The 21,425-nt window shown below is 44.4% G+C and overlaps 1 protein-coding gene across 1 annotated transcript in view; it reads right to left on the bottom strand.

Annotated features, from left to right (window-relative positions):
- The window catches only part of LOC144726745 (ankyrin repeat domain-containing protein 13C-like), a 37,813-nt gene extending 16,664 nt beyond the window's left edge, over positions 1-21,149 (bottom strand). Inside the window, exons 1-9 of the mRNA XM_078605605.1 lie at positions 20,384-21,149; positions 17,069-17,110; positions 13,092-13,196; positions 11,336-11,421; positions 8,933-8,978; positions 5,755-5,821; positions 3,429-3,573; positions 2,300-2,431; positions 946-1,110 (exon numbers count right to left, since the gene is read on the bottom strand). Of these exons, the coding sequence (XP_078461731.1) occupies positions 946-1,110; positions 2,300-2,431; positions 3,429-3,573; positions 5,755-5,821; positions 8,933-8,978; positions 11,336-11,421; positions 13,092-13,196; positions 17,069-17,110; positions 20,384-20,906 (1,311 nt within the window). The 5' untranslated portion in view covers positions 20,907-21,149. The remainder of the gene's footprint in view (positions 1-945; positions 1,111-2,299; positions 2,432-3,428; positions 3,574-5,754; positions 5,822-8,932; positions 8,979-11,335; positions 11,422-13,091; positions 13,197-17,068; positions 17,111-20,383) is intronic.
- Positions 21,150-21,425: the final 276 nt, after the last annotated feature.

Raw genomic sequence — 21,425 nt, forward strand, 5'->3', positions numbered from 1 at the left:
ATTACACCCAAAACACAAAGCAGAATCAGCATTGGAGGGAAGCTTCGTGTAGATACCCAGAATTGTAATTATACAATTGTACATCTTGTTTTTTCTGCATTTCAGTCGAGCTGTACGATATTTGATAAAGTTTCTTTGACGATGTATTTTTTAATAAATAAATTATGAAGCCAAGGCCTTTTGGTTTGTGCGAGCATCGATTGGTTGAATTTGTCTTTACACAATTAAATGCCTTTTTAAAGTCTAGAAAGGTATGCGATATTAGCATTACTTTTTACATTCAATTTGTTTGATAGTATACACATCATCAATGGTATATTTAAAAAAATCTTCTAAAACCATTTTGCTACCTTTGTTGGATGGCCTATACATTCGCCATTGTTGCGTTTTCTGAGCATTATGGACAGTTTATATACATGTGATATGAGGTTAACAGGGATGACATTATTCAAATCAGATATGTTCCCCTTTTTGAATAGAAGAATAGTCATTCCACAAAGTATGTAATTACTGTGTAAACATATTGTAAATAGGTCTGTATATTTTGATCACACTTCTTTGATGATGTCCCCAGCGATTCCATATGGTCTGGGAGCTTTCCCCTTTTTCATACCACGAATGGCAGTGGTTGGTCACCTTCAGGTGTAACATATGGAAAATCCTCCTCGTTTGAACAATTATTTATTTCATGGTCTATTTGTTTTTGCTATAAATATCTGCACCGGATATCTCTTTGGCTTAAGGTTGTGTCCCTATCATGCGTTTTGGTTCCATCTTACTCTCTGCGGGCTATTTGCAATTTACCAACAAACTTGCTTGTTGCTGTATGTTGAACTTCTTTCGCACCGTACGTAACCAACCTTGCTAATCGGAGGTGTGATTAGCAAGGGGGATGATTATTCGTACCCAATGCCGTGGAACTCTTGCCGCCGCCGGGCGTCATACCTCGAAAGCCGGGTCTGCCATGACGGTGCCGCCCTTGCTGATGCTCTCCATCAGGGCCTTGTTGCGCTGGATGTCCTCCTCGGACAGATGCTCGCGCCGCTTGCGCGACTCCAACACCAGCCCCGCGATGGTGTAGAAGTCCGCCAGAAATGTGCCCACGCGCTCCTGTGCACGTGTGTACGCAGCGTGCGGTGAGTTGCAGACGAACGCAGCTGTGCTTACAGCACCCAAAGAAAGCCACTGGCACACTCACTATGACTCACAGCCCTTGCTATATTAACTTACAGGAATAAAAAAAATTAAACTTTTTTAAACTTAAATATTCTGGTACTCTTCCAAATGTCGTGTGTGCACGCCATCGATGAATACGCCGAACCAAACAGCGATGACTTGGCCTCGAAAAATGCAGTCACTAGGTCCGAGAAACAACATCCCGGAATTTTTACGAGCTAATGAAGAACACATCTTGCGTCTTAAGCTTATTACTGTAAATGCAAATTGTGGAGTTTCATACTTTCGAGAATATTTCAGCATTTTCAAAAGCGAGTTGCTGGCTTTTTAATTCTTTGTAATCATCGATTAGTCATAACTATTTGTGGTTAAAATCCGAGCGAAATTTTCCATTAACCAACCCCCCCCACCTTCCCACAATGCATGACCAGAGCAACAATGCCGTATTTAAGATCAATCTCGCAAACACTTTGCAGCCTTCATCAAAGGATAGAAAATAGCTGACACTGTCCGTAAACAATACAACCAAACGGACGTCATGGCGACCGTTTGTTTCCACGGAGCAGTTATTGAATTACAAAACTCTAAGACTATCCCTACCACGATATGCCATCGCCTTGAAGCAGGGGGGCATATGCGTCAAATAACAGCAAGTGTGGGTCACACAGCAGGGTGTATGGATCTCATAGCGGGGCGTGTGGGTCTTCTGTGGACTTATGGATCTTGTAGTAGGCATTGCGCATATTGTATGAGGGAGTGCGAATTTTGTAGCAGGAGCTTGGGTCACATAGCAAAGAGCGTGGGTCTCGTAGCATTGAGTGAGTCTTATAGCAGGACGTGTGGGTCTCGTGACAAGGAGGGTGGGTCACACAGCAACGAAGATGGATTTCGTAGCTGGGGGCGTGAGTTTCAGCAGACTAATGGTTCTTGTAGCGAGGAGTGTGGGCCTCGCACACAGCAGGGCATGTGTGTGGGTCATATAGGATGTACGGATTATTTTAGCGGGGTGATGTGTGGGTTTCGGTGGGCTTGCAGCAGGATGTTGCGAGTCTCGTAGGGAGTGTGATGTGACTTTGAAGACCTGGTGTGAAACGACAGGTGTGTGACGGGGTGCCGGCCATACCGTTTTGTCCTCCTTGAAGAGCCAGCCGGTTTGCGCGCGGGAGAAGCCGATGGACTTGGTGGACATTGTGGCCGACACGATGTCGCTGCTCATCAGTATGTCCACCTCCTCCTCTGTCTCGGCCTCCGACTCCTATGGGATGCGTGGCACACAAAACCAAAGATTACCCATATAGCCATTATGGTGCATCTATCGTGATGAATAATGGGTCACTACGGCGTTTAGCGCCAGCTACTGATAGAAGAGTGGGACTGTGAGTGTTAGAGCCTCTCTCTGACACCAGAGTATGTTATGGCATGGAAGGGGGCCCTAGGGGGCATGACTTTGGTGACTCAGAGAGAGGGCAGTTGAGGACGTGACAGCCTGGTTGAACCCGAGAGGGCACGTGACCAGGACAGGGTAAGAATGTGGGCAATAAGTGGCGAGGGACACCTTGTGTATGGCCCAGAACCTTCTCGGAGGATCCAGAAGGGAGCGTGGCCGAGGGCGGAGCCAGACCACGCTCAGGGGCAGAAAAGGGAGATCCTGAGAGCCGATCAGGGCTGTTTACTGGAGTGGAACCCGCCGTGCTACGTCTCTTCACTCTTCACGCTCGGCATTGTGGGTCAGGCAGTGTATTAATTGACCTGACCTGGTTATGTAGTTACCCCAAAACTTCAAATCTAGATTACCCCATGGTGGTTACCACTATATAGTTACCCCATTGTGGTCATAGAATAAACGTGTTGCCTCCGAAATCAAGTGTGTCTCAAATGAACCCACTACACATCTATTAAAGCAGGCACTAGATGGTCTGACCCACACCATGCATGGTTACCTTTGTTACCCGAGTGCTGACATTTACACACTTCACCAGGTACTCATAGGAGGCTCAGGACCAGTTCAGATATTCATTACCAGCGTTGGCTCCGAGTGGGAATCCAACTCAGGTCGCCGATTTTTTGGAGCGCATTGCACTATCCGCTACACCGCTGCTCCAAAGACAAAGACACCCCACATATGCTCATGCACACAGACACATGGACACGTAGACTGGAGAAAGCCGCATTCGACCGACACTTGCCATTTTTCTCGGTCGTTGCCAAGCATACAAGTCAGTCTCACCAAAAAAGCCTTCCCCCCCCCTCACCTCGTGGGATATCCTTTGGTAGACCTTCTGCTCATTGTCGAGGACGGTGAGGGAGTGCGATGGCGGCAAGTCGCCAATGAAGATGAAGCTCATGTCGCCGCGCTGCCACTTCATGTCGTTGAAGTCAATGAGCGTCGTGTCCAGCCTGGCGACGCAGCAGGGCCACACTTTTAGCCACGTTCGTTAAGCTCTAGCGGCCCGCGCTTTCCACGCAGGTTCTTGCGATAACGTTACACGGGCGTGCATGTGCCGCAACTCGTGAAACATTGCCGTGCACTGTGCGTACATTTTGTCTCAAATACTCATGACAGCGAGTTGTATGAAACCCGCAACACGTTTCGTGTGACGTGCGCAACACGTTGCTTGCAGAAACAACTCCGACTCTCAATCTGCACCCCGGTGCTGCTCTTAATACCCATCTAAGCCTCACAATTACTAATCCACAAACGTCATCTGCAAATTGATGGAAAATGTGGTGGGTTTCTGGATCGAATTAAATGAATATACGTAACAAATTTTACATGTAGGCTTTCACAACCAATATTGTGATCGTAATTGGTTCCTTTTGGGTTAGGTCATATAAACAATGTGTCCTAAACCCTCCTCATGGGCCTCTTCTAGGTCGCCTCAGCCTTGATAATTTGAAAGCCCCATGTAAAACTAATGCACACTGGCAAAGATAAATTCCATAATCAAGAGACTGAGAAAAAACTAAATAATGTGGCCTGGAAACAAATAAAAACTAAATAATGATCTATTTAATCAAAAAATGTCATTGACTATTAAATAGCAGAAGAACACTTAAAGTCGTAAGAACTCACTAAAGCTCATCAATAAGCCCTTATGATTAAATCTTGTTAATGCTCAACTAGAATCACAAAAAAAATGAAATTCCAGCTTCATGACGAACACTATACACATTAACATAATTAAGGCTAGCCTTTTGTACCCAATTTCTAGATTCGCGTTATTACACGAACCTGACCTGCCAGTCACTACCAATCAACGAGCAATTAACAAACAAGATCACAGCCACGATTGTTCCGAGGTCGTCATGGCATCTACATTAAGACCCAGATCAGGAAGAGCTTTCACTCGAGATCTGAGCTCCTGTTAACAACCTGAATGATGCTGCATGTAATCTCCAGCGATGTGTCACGCTCATGTAAACGTTTGCGAGATTGCTCTCCAGACTGATAAGGAATAAAATATCATTACTGCACTGAAAAAACATCGAGCTTGCTAAATACAATTGTGGTTTGCCAACTTTTTGTATTATGTATTCATATACTCAGCCAGCTAACCCCATGTGTATACATTTTCTGGGCATCACTTTTAATAAACGGCCATCTGCAATAGCCAAATAAGGTTAAATATTTTTAAAACAGTTCCAAGTTGAGGCATCACGTTTAATAAATGACCATCTCCAATAGTCCAATGAAGCTAAATATTTAAAACACATCGCGTGCCTGTCAGTGACAGTGGCAACATTGTATTCATTAGAGCTGGGAAGAGGATGAGTGGGTGAATTTTAGTGTCAGTGACCCAAGTTCCATGGTCAGGTTCTTGCCAAAGCTGACGCGTCCTATTAACATCTACTCAGGGTTGCAAGCTAGATATGGATGATTCAGCAACTCCCCCTCCCTCCTTTATCCCCAACCCCACCCACAGCAATTATATTCATAATATAAGTTTTGGGTTAACTCGCGTAAATATATAAATGTGTCGTTAAAACCCACCACCACCACCCTACTAGTAAGGGTTGTCACGTAAACAGAAGCAATTATATCCATTGTTAGAATTCAGAATCACAATTCCAATAAAGGATCACTTATATGTTGATCTCATTATTAAGGTTTTTCTCACACTTTCATTATTTTTCCATGACATTTTTAGTGTAAAATTAGCATACAATTTCCATAAATGATAACCAACACTGACTTGACGTTCGATTTGATGCATATATATGCGAGCGTGGAGGGTTTAATTATTACGAACAGAAACGTCATGAAATGCAAGCGTAGGAGCCCGGCGAGAGTTCTCAACGGAGGCCGCCTCGCGTGGTGCTAACCGTTCACCTCCTCTGGATCAATCCGGAGTGGCCACCGCGTTCTTGACCGTGGCCCTTTGGCGCATGTCTAACGGCGCACTGCCATCTAGTGGCCACAGATGCGTGAGTGCATCCCAAGCCCCAATGAGGCCCTAATCGGAGGAGTGTAATTGTAAGTCGCTTCTGAATCGCTCGCATGCCCTTCTGGTATGTGTGGGTCGCAGCCCCCACCCACCGCCGCTTCGACAACTGCCACGCTGCACGTGACCACCTCACCTGATGTTGGTGCCGTGCTTGTAGATCTTGCACGTGTCAGAGGGGAGCATCCGTGACACCAGGGGGACTGCACGACACACGCCACAGCGGCACATCAGCGCGGCACACTCAACGGGCCCATCACCAGCTCCACTATTGCTATTTTTTTTATTTTACCAGGTAAGGTCCACTGAGCTATATCGCACTTTTTTAGAAGCGACCTGGCCACAAATAATAGATCAACGATGTTGGTTATCACGTGGAAATGTATATCAGCCAAATACTCTAAACCCACGTTGACTCTGAATTTGGAGGGAAAAAAGAACCAGAGGACACAGAGAAAAATCTACATGACCACAGGGAGAAGATGCAAACTCCAAATATACAGTACAGGCGTCAGGGTTGGGTTCGAACCCACGACCTCCTGTATACCAGGCGAGGTAGTCAACATCTCGCCACTGTGGCGCCCAGAGGTAGTTAACTACAGGCCGTCACCGGCCCAGTGTTGACCACAACTGTGCGGCACCCATGACAGCGAGGGTTTGGCACACTCGATCTGGGGCTGTCAGCCAACACACCTGGCGCACACGTCACCTTATATCTGGATTGCGTCACCGTTTTTGTGTACGTGCTGTGCACAACGTGTAATAATTTCCAGTCTGGTTTCCGTCATTAAAAGGGGTGGTGAAATTCAGGGGTGATGCAGTGGTTCATGAACTGCACTATAAACCCAAACAGCCGAGTCCGATTCCTAGCTATGGGTAATTCCCAAACACATTAAACGCCGGGTTATTAGACATTTCAGTACTTCTCCCTACTTTCTGGTTCTTTCGGTAAAGTCACGTCGATAGAGTAAATAATAAAAGAACACGACGTTTCGATCGCAACACAAGCGTCCGTCATGGATTCAAGACAAGGTGGTACAAATGCTGGGTTTGTCATGGGTTTGAACCTTGCTCCTCTAGGATTGCAAACGCCACAGCCACTCGGTGAAATGCCATTGACCGAAAACGGGCAAAATGGCTCGATCCAATCACCGCACACCAGCACGCAACACGCATGCCCCCGCACTTGGCTGATAAATACAGGCTCCTATTGGAAAGTCTGATGGCAAAAGTCTCCATTGTACTCCCTCGATGCTTGGCTGCATATGCGGTTATTGCGCGAGACTCAAGATTACAGATATTTGCCAACACGCTGCACACAAAGTGCAACAAACAATACAAAAAAAGACCAGACTTAACATTCTTCCATAACGAGCCAATAGCCACAACAACATGTGAAAACCAACACACTCCAATGCTACCACATTTGCAAGTTTTCCCATTCCCTATTGTTAAAGAGATTAGGACATTCCAAAAGATCCCTATGGATTACCAATCCAGCCTACCAACATGATCCGCCACAAAAAGCACTCCAAACAAATCACGGCACTTCCGACCCCATGCCTAGTGTGTAGCAATCTTTTGAGAATAATGAGATTTAATTATTGAAACATGCGCATGGGGTTACTGAACAGAAAGAAATACAAAAGGCTCGTTCGAAAATAAGGCTTTGAGATGCTTGTGAACTATGAAAAGAACACACCAAGGCCAGGGAAAGCAGTGAGAATGCTTGTGGGTCACGTGTGTCGTGATTTCAGGATTGTGTTTTACAATGGTTCTGTGTGTGTGGCTCTTTCACACAAACACAGCGCACCGGTCCGACCCAACGGCAAAGCTTTATTCTCATTTTTATCGTTTTGCCCAATGAATCCCGATTGTGCGATCGGAATTTCACGAGATGAAAATTCCATTCAGATCTTTTGTAGAGCAGAGCAATCCTTGGTATTAGAGAACATCCCATAGAAGCGGTTATCACATCTGATTCTGACATTCCTTCCAGTGACCTCTGTTCTACACATTAGGGGGCAGCACATTCCCATGCACTCTGCCACGGAGGACTGTGTTTGCTGCATGACAGTTGACCGATGTGTTTCATTCTCACAGTTGCAATTTGACCAAATTAAGTGTGAGAACCAAATTTGTTGTGAATGCGTTTTTTCGTGTGCGCAATCATTGGTGACCAGGATGAGACCATCAACTCAATGGACTTGGATTAATTTGGTTTCATAACATTTCTAAAGGCAAATATACAATATTTACTAAACATAAAGGTGACATATCTCAGGTTTGTTGAAAAAAATATAGTTTTAAAGATTGAATTAAAAAGATCTCATTCCGTTTTTTGTAAGCAGTAAGTGCAATTTGTAAAGCAGTAACAAGGAAATTAGTACTCCGCTTGATTACCCGAGTGAGCCAGTGGCTTACAGTAATTGTTAACTAATAGCAGGACATGACGATTTATAGCAAGCAGTAATAGCTATCCAGTCAGGAGCTTTTCACTGCCCATTCATCAGCGGACGCAAGCATGGCATTCAGGTCGCGTCGTTAGCCTCATTACCGCAGCAGCCTCGGCCAAACAAGCACCTTATCTCCATTTAGTCAACCTTCGACGAAATGTTTTTGTCAGTCTCATTATTGCTTAAATCAAGGGCCACTCAGCAAAGGCCACACTTGCAATGGTAGGCCTTGAGTTACCAGCTCTTGCTGGATCCACCAGAGTGAACGGCGTTATATTAAGCATACGTTACGGAGCATATAACAATTAACTCGATGCCCCATAATAATTTTATGAATGTTTATTATTTGGTGGGAGGAGGGAGCTCATGATTTGATTCAAGATTTTTAATTTCATCTCGTTTTTCTGTCTCGTTTGTATAATTAGGTTCACATGATTCGCATAAATATAACATCATCTAATTGCATACATTGTAAATATTAAATTATCGCATGCAGGATAAGTTGCATGTATTGTGAGCATAAGAATCGATTTTAGTTGAAAAATCAATGCAATGTTGCGCAGTGAGCTTTGCAGACTTGACATAAATGACAGAAACCCACCCAACTTTCCCACAGCTCTACATTATGTCGTAGCAGCTGCACAAATGAAACCAGCTCGCATTAAAGTAATATTATTTTAAATGTTACATTAATTGGATTCTACTTTACATGGCCCATTGGACAGTGCAATTTGAATTAAGTTATATCTTGTTTAAACTTATATCCCCTCTGTTCTATTTATAGCCGGGTCGTTTTGCCAAGCTGCCCGTTGCCGATGACCTATAACCCTCAAAACACATGCGGTGGACAGAACTCACCCCAGCTCTGGAAGTCCCAGTGCAGCTCCAGGTAGAAATTTCCAAGCTGCAAATACAAGGAACAGGTTACATGCTATGGGTGAGGTCAGCTCTTTCATCAATGCCAAGGCAAGCATTCTTTCTTGCCACAAAGGCACTTTTTCTACTTCAGTTTATAAAACAATCCATGACGTCTCACCTGCTGATAGTATAATCCAACCCTTCTGAGAGTGGAGTTGTAACGTGTGGCAGTGTGGACTCGCCCTGAAGAAAGGAGAGTTGAGTAAAATCTCTCCCCGAAACTGGTTGGTGGTGTTTGGTGCCCGAAGATCCGAGCCGGCACTTAGTGCCTAGTAGTGTTTGAAACAATGAATACTGCATCATCATAAGACCTACTTTGCCAGTACCAAAATAAAATAGGATTTTTACCCTTTTTTCTGGCAACAAAACTGAAACCTTTTTACAAGGAATCATGTGTGCATTAACCACAATACTTGTGGTCAAAATGCAAACAAAAAACACTCTGATAATATGTGCATTGTCCTTGAAACTGATTGGTCCACACCAGAGATAGCTTTCTTTTGAGCCTGCACACATGATTCCTTGTAAAAAAAGGTTTCAATTTTGTTGCCAGAAAAAAGGGGAAAAACCCTATTATTATATTTTGGTACTGGCAAAGGAGGTCTTATGATGTAGATGCTTACCCCGAGCCCTCATTACTTTGATAGTGCATTGTCTTTGAGCTGTACGCCTTTTGGCGTCCTCTGGTCTAGCACCAATTGAGACGAGGCTCAAAAGAAAGCCGTCTCTGGTGTGGACCAATCAATTTCAACGACAATGCAGAAATTATCAGTGTTTTTTGTTTGCATTTTGACCACAAGTATTGTGGTTAATGCACACATGATTCCTTGTAAAAAGGTTTCAGTTTTGTTGCCAAACAAAAAGGGGAAAAATCCTGTTATTAATTAATACTGCATCGCATCCACGCAAGTTTCATAATTTAGAATGTTTAACCTTTCACGAGAACTTTCAAACGTGTTTAACATTACAACTAGAACAAGAGATATATCCCTTATTCTAATAACGTTGAACGATAACAGATGAGCGTTGTAACGATTCACCTCCACCACCTTCCCTCCCCACTAGGAACTTCCAGTGGCTGCAGCTGTCAAGTCAAACCATTACATAATTTTATGTATTCATAATGTACATGCATACATTAAGCCCCCACCATCATCTGGCCTTCGCACCCGATTGGCTCACAAGTGACGACGTCACATTTATCACTTTATTTAATAACGAAACAGCAGGAGGATTTCTTCACAAATCTGGCTGTCCGTCTGATGATGCTAGTTGTAATTACTGGCGAAACGTCGTAATCGAATTGTAAATGTTGTGGGTTTACTCTCCAACACACCGACCGGTGTGCTGTACGAGTAACGAATTGCCATATTTTGTTAATGTGACAAACCTTACTAATTGGTTATGTCGGGTGGTGGCGAGTTTAACGACACATGTATATTAACGCGATCTAACCCAAAAAAATCTCTATTATGAATCCATTACATACAACATATACAAATGAACAACATTGATTCTTACCCACACAATTTGATGCATGTAATATGAGATAAAGAACTGATTTACATCGATAAACCAATGCATCATTACACCCGTAATGATTATCAATTATATATATGGAGTGGAGTGAAAAGCAATAAGGAAACTAAAAATCATGAGGATTTTATTTCAAGGAAAATAAATCATCAGGAATGTAATGAATCACTTGTTACAACGTTGACCTCACCTCAATATACCAGTGTCAGTATATAACAATAAATTATTTACATCTGATGCAAATTTAAAACAAATGTTCCCTAAAGATAATTTACTGAAAAGGAACAAACTAAACAGGAACAATGGGACAAAAAATAAACCTTGGATTAAAGTGTGACCCTTCATCTCAGTGTGTCGGAGGGGTGCCTCACTCACCAAGTGTGGCCCTTTTGTCAGTTTACTGCTCGATAACCGCCTCTCCATGCCGTGAAGATTTTACGACCATACTTCACTACCCTGGTCAGTGCGGGTTGGTGAAGAGCATACTACAGTAAAATTCTAGATTTTGCTCCACTGCCCTCTACTGCCCACTAGCTAACTCTGCAGCCCTATGATGACCTGGTTTGTGCATGGTGGTCACCCATCCAAGAACCAAACACGCTCAACGCCGCTTAAATTCCGATATCCGAGAAGATCAGGTGCATTGGTGGGCAATTCGGTCACAGGCATTGAGTGAATCGTTACCCTCCACAGTAATCACGTGTTCACAAGCGGTAGGACGTGAACATCTCGGCAAGACAAGGCCTACGACACTCGTTTCTTCCATCTCGTCACATCCACCTTTGACGAGGACAAAGCGCCACTCACCTCCCGGAGCGCTTTCAGCAGGCGAGGCCGCTTCTCCTCCACGTGCTCACGCGACTGCTGCTTCAACTTCCTCAGCAGCGTCGTGACTGCGGGCGCACGGAAGCGTCGCACAAACATGCGCATCAGTTCGCAAGCGAGCGGCCCGCCACCTTGCCTACAAAACCTCAGCCACCCATGTCGATGTGTCATGACAGTCAGGGCTTCATTTCTTGCTGAATATTTTTCCGGGTCGCTGGTAAAAACCAGAAGAGGTCACGTGACTAGTTTTGTTGTTGTTGCTTGAATAATCCCTTGACATGGAACGTCTCGTTTGCAAGGGTGTCAATTGTAGTAGCCACATCCATACCGAGACGATTACTACTGGTAGGAACCACCTGGTTACACGAGCCCACAGGGGATTATTGTGTCCGTCCATCCGTCGTGCATCCAAAAATGGGAGGGGTAGGGCTGGGTTGGGAGGGTGGGGCTGGGTGGGGGGTGGGAGGGGTGGGGCTGTATGGGGAGGGGCTGGTCACCCCGTGGTGCCCTTATAAAACTCAACGTTTAACCTACTCACGCCGGCTTGTGCCCGCCCTCACAGTCGGCCATATTTGCGGAATACACCATGCCACCGTTGACCCTGGCCATTGACCGAGCAACCCAACGTGCCTACCAGCTCCCTCCGCAGGAATGTGTTACATGTGGTGTGCCGGGTGCGGAAACATTTTCTGGATTGCTGTCTCAGAGAGACCTGGCTAAAATTCAACCTGAGACATGGATCCCAAGGATAGAGGTCAATTATACCTACCGCAATAAAATAATGACATAGAACGAACAGAAGGATTTCTTAAGATTCATAACAAGGTGAGAGGTTGTTCAAATGTAAACTTTCTCTTTAAAGGGGAGACCTGTGTAAAAAGAACTGTTAGCAACTTCTTTGGAAAAAATGGCAAATTGTTAGGAAAAAAGTAGAAACGCTTATAAATGAATAATTATATTTACATGAATCACTAGACCCATTAACACCACAGTAATTAAGACATACTTAGAGCAGTGATAGCCGGCTAAGTGGTGCTGTGGAAAAAGCACTTGGTTTGCAATCAGAGTTCATATCCAGGCCAGAGGTTTTGACTCAGCTCATTTTACCTCTGGGAATGATGAAAAGACTACCACTGTGGTATAAACAGAAGTCACCCTAATGAGAGACTGGACACCGTCGTAGAAATGTAAAATGTTCACCAATGGCACAGGGATGACAACACAGCTAAGCAAAGAACCACATTCATTTTAGCAAAAAATCTTTTGCGTGACCTTTTTTATGATAAAATATGAACGCTTTATCTTTAAACTGTGTAAATGCTAGCAAATAGGTTTGATTTTATGTGCCCTGCTTTTATAAATACATATTTGGTCTAAACATGGGCATTCCACCGAGACGCAGAAAGATGAACACACGCATTAGATAACACACACAACATAGCTACATCAAATTTATGGTTAAGAAAAGTTACATTGAAAAGCTTGGCCAGAACACGTGGCTAAAAGGGAGGATAGCAAATGGACAATACTGATGACAGACAGCAAAGGTTGGAAAGCGCCAGAGAGATCGACCACAACGGAGATGGGGCCACAGGATTAGGTTGTGTGCAGCAGCAAGATAGAATGTTGCATCGCAGGACTGTGACAGATAGAATAACAGTTGATGATGATGATGGTGAAATAACAGCACGCACAATAACCATTGGCACCGGGGGACTGTTCAAAGAGGGGCGCTTACTCATCTGCCGGTCTCCGTAGCTGATTGCCTCGGCGAGGGGGCTCCATCCCTGGGCATTCTTCACCTTCACGGGGGCATTGTGGGCTAGCAGCAGGTGAGCACATTCTGTGGAACAAGTACAGGAGGTTATGGGCACAAAAGACAAATATCCCCTATATAGCTGTCACATACTGTTGGGGCAAGTGTTGTTAGCGAGCACCTATGAAGGCCAGTACGGCACACGAGGGGGTGGGTGGCCAGCAGCACGACCTACCTCCTTTGTCTCCCTGGTGGCGATGTTTACACACCGCACCAGGTACTCATTTGAGGCCGAGTGGACCCAGGGGAGGCTCAGGACTGGTTGAAATAATTGTCACTGGTGTTGGCCGTGAGTGGGATTTGAACTTAGGTGCCCGGGTTCAGAGAGCAGCACGCTAACCGCTACACTACTTGCCCTCTCTTAAGAGCTTGGCTACACGCAGTACGGAGGCTTGAGTTTCTTCGATCCGACAAAATTATCCTCAGATGCCTCAATACAATCAAATACACCTTGAATGTATCCAGAAGCTAAGCAAAGTACAATCCTGTTTAGTAGATTGATGGGAAAAGGATTGGAGATTAACACTAGGCATGGCTCACACCTGTAATCCAATGATCAATGTCAGTGACAACTGCCATCAAATGTATTTTGTATCGTAGCTTTTGCGGTGATGGTAGCCTGTGTTCCAGTGTATGATCGTGTGGACATAAAGCAAAGGGTTGTGCTCCAGCACTTTACAGATAAGTATTGGTGGTATAATGTATATTTCTGAAACTCCAAAACTCTCTGGGCTGTGAGGTGGCCAGGAGCTAGCAGTCCAGGAATGGACCATCGATTCGTGCAGAGCTTTATAAGTTATGCTGTTACATGTATGTTTTCTCCAGGCACTCTGATTACGTTCCATATATAACACAATAATTTATAGAATTGGCCAAGCATTCTGATGCAGGGCCCTTCTAAAAAAAACGGTCTCAAGTCTAGGCGAGGCTTTCCTGGGTAAAGACCATTATTATAGACAATACGCATTTGTGGTTTAACACCGTGCACCATACTAGCTACTCCACGTCTTAATTACAACCTTAAAGTTTTTTTTAATTGAATCTAATTATAAAGAGAACAAGGAACTCTATAAAATTGGTCAATTACATGTGCTCAACAAAATCACTCTCCTTCGATTAAACAACCTAATTTGAAGGTAAAACATGGTTTTGTGCTAACTGCAGGACAACTTAAAATAGATCTCAGGGCAAATCTATACTTAAATGTACACTATTGAAGTATAGAAAGTTATTAAAAAAGCTTCAAATCTAGAATTATTAATTGGCTGTTCACTGCATGCGCGGTCTAACGCTATACATCTCCCCGGAAGAACTGTTTATTATTATTTATGTTTTATTCCTCAGCAAGGCAAAGCCAAGCTTCTAGTGACAGAATTATTCTGACATCAAGTTGACCCCAACAAGACAGGGTTATTTGCAGGGCACGTCCACTGCCATAAAATTAATTCAGAGAAACTGGAGACACCTCCAAAACACAATGTCTCATTTTCACTGCTCTTGGCACACTGGAGTAAGAAAAACATCTTAAACATAACATTTAACACAGAAATAATTTAAGGGGACTTGAGTATTACTGCAGTACAATATTTTTTTACGCACTTTAATACAATTAGGATTTGTAAATGTTTGTATTTTTCGTGAAACCTTAAAACAAAAATCTACTGCAGTACTATATCCATTAAAAACATGACAATATTTTATTCGAATGGAAATCTACAATTCCTAAATTACTTATTTATTTCCATCGTATTTTGCAGCCTGATAGCAACAAAACAAATGCATTAACACTTCACTGCACGCGTGAATGACGCTACCTAACACTGCCTGCAGCTGAATTACACGGAACTTGAAACAGATGGGAATCCTGGTGCAGACATCAAGCCGTTTTCAGGATATCAACAAAACATGACGCACGCTGGACTGCAGTTAAGAGATAAGAGGGGTAAGCCACCTCCTCCGTTATCTAAGCAGAGCCCACAAGGTTTGACGACACTTGTCAAAGCCTTGGCACTTCACATGCAAAAAGCAACCACTCACTTGGTGCACTATAACATATCTAAGTTGTATTAATGAACCACCCTGTTAATTAGAAACGTAATACCAAATGATGAAACCTAAAGATGCAATGAATGGTTAGATATTTGAACAGATTAAAGTTCAATTGCTGCCGATGGAGAATTATACACTTGCAAGGGTATGCACATTCCACTGGTATTTAACCACTGAGTGGTCTCGGCACTGCCTTATAATTATACGAGCATGCGTTTCGTGGTCTGCACTGTGTGTGAAATAGAGATCAGCATGAGTCATCCTGCCAGGATAGATATTTAAAAGCAGACAAAATAAAATACAGGTGGTTTCCAGTTTACTACAGTCCGATTTACAACGATCCTCATTTATGATGTCTATATAATGCCACAATGCGATTGCTTTGACAGAAACTTGGTTTATGACGCATCTTCCGACACGACTCTCGAACACATTTGAACAGAGTCAGTCTGGTTTCCGATGTGACTTGGCGTGGAGTGTTTGCTATTCTCAAGTGATTTTGTGGATATTTACCTACTAAACCCTGTTAAATATGGCCGATAAAAGGGAACACACATCGGCAAGTAATGTTTCGACTGTTTCTACTGTCTATGGGATAAAAGGGTCAGATTTACGATTTATGACAGGGTTTCCAGGAACGAATTGTGTCGAAAAAAGTCGGGACCGCCGTATATGGTAAACGAAAAGGTGCGATTGGTTACCAATGGCATCATTGTTTGCTGTAACGCACGCTTTCATCAATCCACTCTCAAATGCGAGGTTAGCAGGGGCGAATTAAATTGTGTGGCTTTAACGCCAATTTCTGAGCATTCACCATGTTTCCCAGAGCACGTCTAAAACTGCACCAGTGGCGCGATTGAATTCCTTGGGAGATGGGTATTGATCTCAGGAGAGAGAGGAACTGGTAAGGCGGTAATGGAAAAGAAGAATTTGGGACATGGGCTGCAAAAAAGATTAGGCCTCATTTTAAATTCACACCCCACATTAAAAATGTAATGAAGTTTTTTTTATTCTAATATTTTAATCCATTTGTAGGCAGCGCATTAGGGGTTGAGCAAAGTGTCTGTTGCACTACATGCATGACCTTTGCATTGCAGGTATAATCAATTCAAAATGCTACACCAAAAAGTCTAAATATATATTTTTTAAAGATATACACGATCATTGCATAAATGTTTGCAATGTAATGTAGACAGACCATTTTTGTTAATTTACTGAAAAATAATAGAATATTCGTTTAGGAAGGCAATTGTTATCTTTTACCAATGCATATAATATAATTATTTAAATGAATAGTGCATCTAAATATAGAAGCACCTGCAGATACAGAACGATCCACACGTTTTCGGTTATAGATGCAATAAAAAATACAAAATAACACAAAGAAAATCCTAAATGGTAAGTATCACTTTGTGGGCAATCGACTATTGTTGTTCTATGGATATAATTCCCTATGCAATAGGAATGTGGAATTTCAACCACTAATCCAGGACTGCGCATTGGGATCCTAGGATGGAATGCGCATTATCAATTTGAATTATTATTAATGCAAATGAGTACTACCTCATGCACTTGGTAAAGGTGTTTAACTGAAGGGCACATGCCAGAGCAAGTGAATGTCCTTCTTAAAGGTGGTTTTACTCATTAAACAAGCAGTACTGAAAATCTTACCAGTGCCATACAACTGCATATTTTATTAGTTTAGAAATCAATATGACTGCAAGGGTTTACGGGTATACAGAAACGGACGTTTGTGGGCACTTATTGAGGCCCACATCATAAACTGAAGTGAATCAGGAAAGAGACCAGCTATTAACACAATAAAATGTCACGGGGCATTATGCACTTACCTTTATGTCCAAGCATCACAGCTAAATGCAGGGGGGTGTTACCTGTGGAAATGACAAAATGCATACATTTAAAAGCACATCAAACAATGAGCACACGTGAAAAAAGTTGATCCAACGATTGGCAATGACTTCCACACAGCGTTGCACTTAAAGGGCAAAATAATATGTACTAAGAGCCAGCTGTTTTGTGTTCTTGCTCATTAACTATATATAAGTACAATTCACATTTCCAGAGTAACATAAATAAACCACAAAGCAGTTAGCAATAAAACACTATGCTTTATGAAATATACTTCTGATCAATTATGTCATGAAATGTCTTTAAAGTACTATAAACCACATTGCTGGAGCATGGCGTGAACTGTTTTGTGTTCCTTGGTCATGATGAAACCATGGCCAAAGTAATAAATCTTAATTTTCTACGGTCTACCTCCACAATTCGATACCTGGAGTACCCTAACAACCAATTGTGTGTACTGTGGAACCTCTTAATCTTGTTGGTACAATTCCAAAAAAACATTACAATTCTGGCACACTGCTGCTAAAGCATGCCTGGACAGGACGTCAACTGAGAGAATATTAAATCTTGCATTAAGTCAACTAGTCACAAGTATTTAAAACAAAATGGAAATCGGATTACTCCTCAAAGGCTGTTTTAATAATCATGTTCTGAAGCTGCACGCAGACTAACACTTACTGCCAGCCACAACAAGAAGCCATTTCACAAGTTGAGTCATTTTTAGTGGAGTCACATGGCTCCAATTAAGTCATCATCACCTGAGCACGGCAGCTGTACGGCCAAGGGTAGTCACTCTTCGCTGACCCTCACACTGAAATGGTTTTAAAATGCGACTTCACCATTAAAAATGCACGGTTTGTTAATATTTACCAAGAGCCTCTTGTGTGATCGATTTCAATTCAATTTTCAAGGGCATTGTCCTGTTACCGGCTGGCATTAACGCCAAGACGTCTCACGTGGCCCGAATGAGAATACCACACCTCTTCCTCTGCCCATCATCTCAGCGTTACATACAGCACGTCACACGCAGAGTACGTATATGGCATTACCTCATCGCAGCCGCCCAATCCATTAACCCTACACGAGCCCAGCAAGCACCAGGGGAGCCATTCATCTGACTTTTGGTGATAATGTGCCAACGTCTCCATCACTAACAATGCGGCAAATTGCCCTTTTTTCGAAGATGTTTGACACGGCCAGAGAGATTAAAACGTGCACAGCCAAAACACAGCATTGGGGAGGAATCACAACATCAATAATGATTGTTTCTGATAGAGTATAGTGCCCTTTAGACCTGGGCATCTCAGTGCTTCATACACGATAAGCGACTTTACCGCACATCTCATACATTTCAAAGGCCATCCCCAGTGGCAGCTGTCCCTGGACAGCCAGCAGGCATTAGTCTGCCAAAAGGGCGCAACGCTTGCTAAGTGTAATACCAATTACATTATTTGTATGGAAATTTCTAACTGGCCAAAATTGGACATGAAACCAAACCACAATGGCCTACTCATCTTCTTGGGTTCTTTCGGTAAAGTCACGTAGAAGGGAAATAATAAAATAATAAAAATAAAACACAATAAAATACAATTCTCAGTGAGAACATAATAAAATACAATTCTCAGTGAGAATTGTATTTTATTATGTTTGATTTTTATTATTTTTATTATTTCCCTTCTACGTGACTTTACCGAAAGAACCAAGAAGATGAATCCCTGCAGTCACGAAAGCTTTAAATCGAAAATGGCCTACTCGTTTCGGATTTTTAAGGGATCTTTAATCTACACTGCGAAGCACACAATGCATTTTATGCGATCCTAACCAGGGTGACCCTGCCACATTTGAATCGCAAACATCTGCAGCAAGAGGTCAACACGTGACTGTTGGGCCATGTCACAACCCCAAGTGGTAGTGAAGTACACAAACCAACCAAACTCTAACCCTGCTATCCCTAATCAACTAGCCAAGGAGGCATGACTTGCCCTAGTGATGCCCCTTCACCTACCCCAAAACCCAACTTGTTCTGCATTACGAGGACCCCATTTCACTTTTTGTTGTCCACAGTACCATACAGAAAACAATAAAACATATTATTATATTTACATGCACCAGAAAGACCCACTCATCTGCAAGCGGAGGAATCTTCACACTGCAATTACCTCATGCTGTTGGCTAGGTGTAATGGCTAGGCAGGCACAGGCTGCCCTTTGAATCATGTGACAATTAACTTGTATGAAAACATCTTGAATGTGGCCGAGTTAAGTATTGTGTGTAGGGCTTATTTTCTTCTTTTTCTGGGCGCATTACATAATACTGGTCGCGAAAGCCTACGTGTTAAACCGCATTACATGTGTCTCAACATGTGCTGACTTTCTGAGCTCTGATTTAGCCCCCCTCCCAGGGGCAATCTTGGACCATGCGAAGAGCAGCAACGACAGGGAAGTGGTGTGCTTTGCTATAACAGGAACAGCCTTTTGATAACCAACAATGCACATACAGCATCACCGCGTTAATTAAACACGGTCACTGTGGAAGGATGACAGCATCGATCCTGATGCACATTGCTTTGTTGCGGTGCTGATTTACGCCCATGCCAACAGGCCAGACACAGCTAGTGTTAGGGTTAAAGGTTATTCCTAACCCTAATTTCTTGACTCTCGAGATTCTGTTATCATCCAAACTCCCTTAATGTAACACCATGACCCCAAACTCCTAATTTAAAACGTATTACCCCGACCCTAACTCTACTCTCTGACCTCTGCCCTATCCCTTATCATGCTTTCTCAAGCCTGATTCCATAACCCTAATCACATTTCCCAGCCCCTGAATCTCTTTACTCAATTACCGCAATCTTGGCCTTATAACCATAACCACAAGGCCCTAGGCCCGAGCTCCTAATCCTAAATCACTGTTCTCAACTCTGACCCCATAACCCTAAACCCCACCGCTGCATCCCTAAATTTACCCCACCGATCTCATCCCTGACCCTATAACTATAACCACAAAACCCAAAGTGCTCTCAATGCCGATTACACAACCGTAACCGCAGCTCTGAACCCTTAGCCCACGTATCTCAATCCTGGTCCTATAACCACAATCAGAAGACTCAAGTTATGAACTCCAAAACCTTACGGGGCTGATCACAACCGTAGCCCTATAACCATAACCACAAGACATTGATCCCAAAGTCCTTACCATAACGGACTGATCTCAACTCTGCCCCTATAACCACACCGACCCCGGCTGATGCCAAACCACGACCGCCTCGACCCGTGGCCACAGGCCCCGCTTCTCACCGTGGGCATCCTTCTGCGCGATGTTGTGCGTGCGGATGAGCATCGAGAGTCGCCGAAGGTCCCCGCGGAAGACGCTCTCGTGGACCGGGCAGGGCCCCCCCGGCAGGGCCACCCCGTGGGCCGGGGGCACGCGGGCCTCCCAGCGACCCACCACTCCTCCTCCTCCTCCACCACCACCTCCACCACCAACAACAACAACACCGCCCGCATGCTGATCCTGCTGGTGGTTGTATTGCTGCTGGTGATTCTGTTGTTGCTGGTCAAGGTGTTCGAGGTGGTTGTGCTGCTGCTGGTTGTTGTGCTGTTGCTGCTGCAGCAGCAGCAGCTGTTGTTGTTGTTGCTGGTGATTGTTGTGCTGCTGCTGCAGCTGCAACTGCTGCTGCTGCTTGGCAGCCAGGACCTGCAGCTGGAGCTGGGCCGGAGCGCGGCCCTCCGCCTCGGCCTGCGCCCGCGCCCCGTTTGGAAGCGCCGAGCGCCGCAGGACGCAGTGGCCCGCGGGGCCCCCTGGCTTCTCGCCGGTCATGGCATCGTCGAGACCCAGGGCTCCCACCAGCAACAACAGCAGCAGCAGCACCGCGAGCAAGCGAGCGAGCTCAGCTAAAGCGGGAGGGAATTAGTTTCGGGAACAGCGGCGCGGTGAGCGGTGGCGAACGCGGTGAGCGGCGTGCGGAACGCGCGGGTCGCCGTCTTCTTCTTCTCCCCCCCGAGCGCCTCCAGCATCACGACCCCCGGTGCGGGAGACGCGAGATTCGGGACCCTTCGCTCGACATCGTCGCAATTAACAAAACGCCCTGGAGGCGCCCGAGCCGAACGCGGGATGTTGTTGATGTCCTCGGAGATCCACCCTCAGGGCAAATTGTTGATTTGAAAGTCAAGGGAGAGAGTGCGAGGCGGCGTTTGCTCGCGCATGCGCAGTGAGCTGCACCGGAGGGAGGCGCGCGCGCTTGCGCCTCCACGCGGTGCAGTTCGGAGAGGGGAGCGAGGAGGGGCGGGGCGAAGAGGATAGGGGCGGGGCGGGGCGAGGAGGATAGGGGCGGGGCGA

Source organism: Lampetra planeri, chromosome 24 (assembly GCF_965212315.1).
Source record: "Lampetra planeri chromosome 24, kcLamPlan1.2.h2, whole genome shotgun sequence".
Lineage (NCBI taxonomy): Eukaryota > Metazoa > Chordata > Hyperoartia > Petromyzontiformes > Petromyzontidae > Lampetra > Lampetra planeri.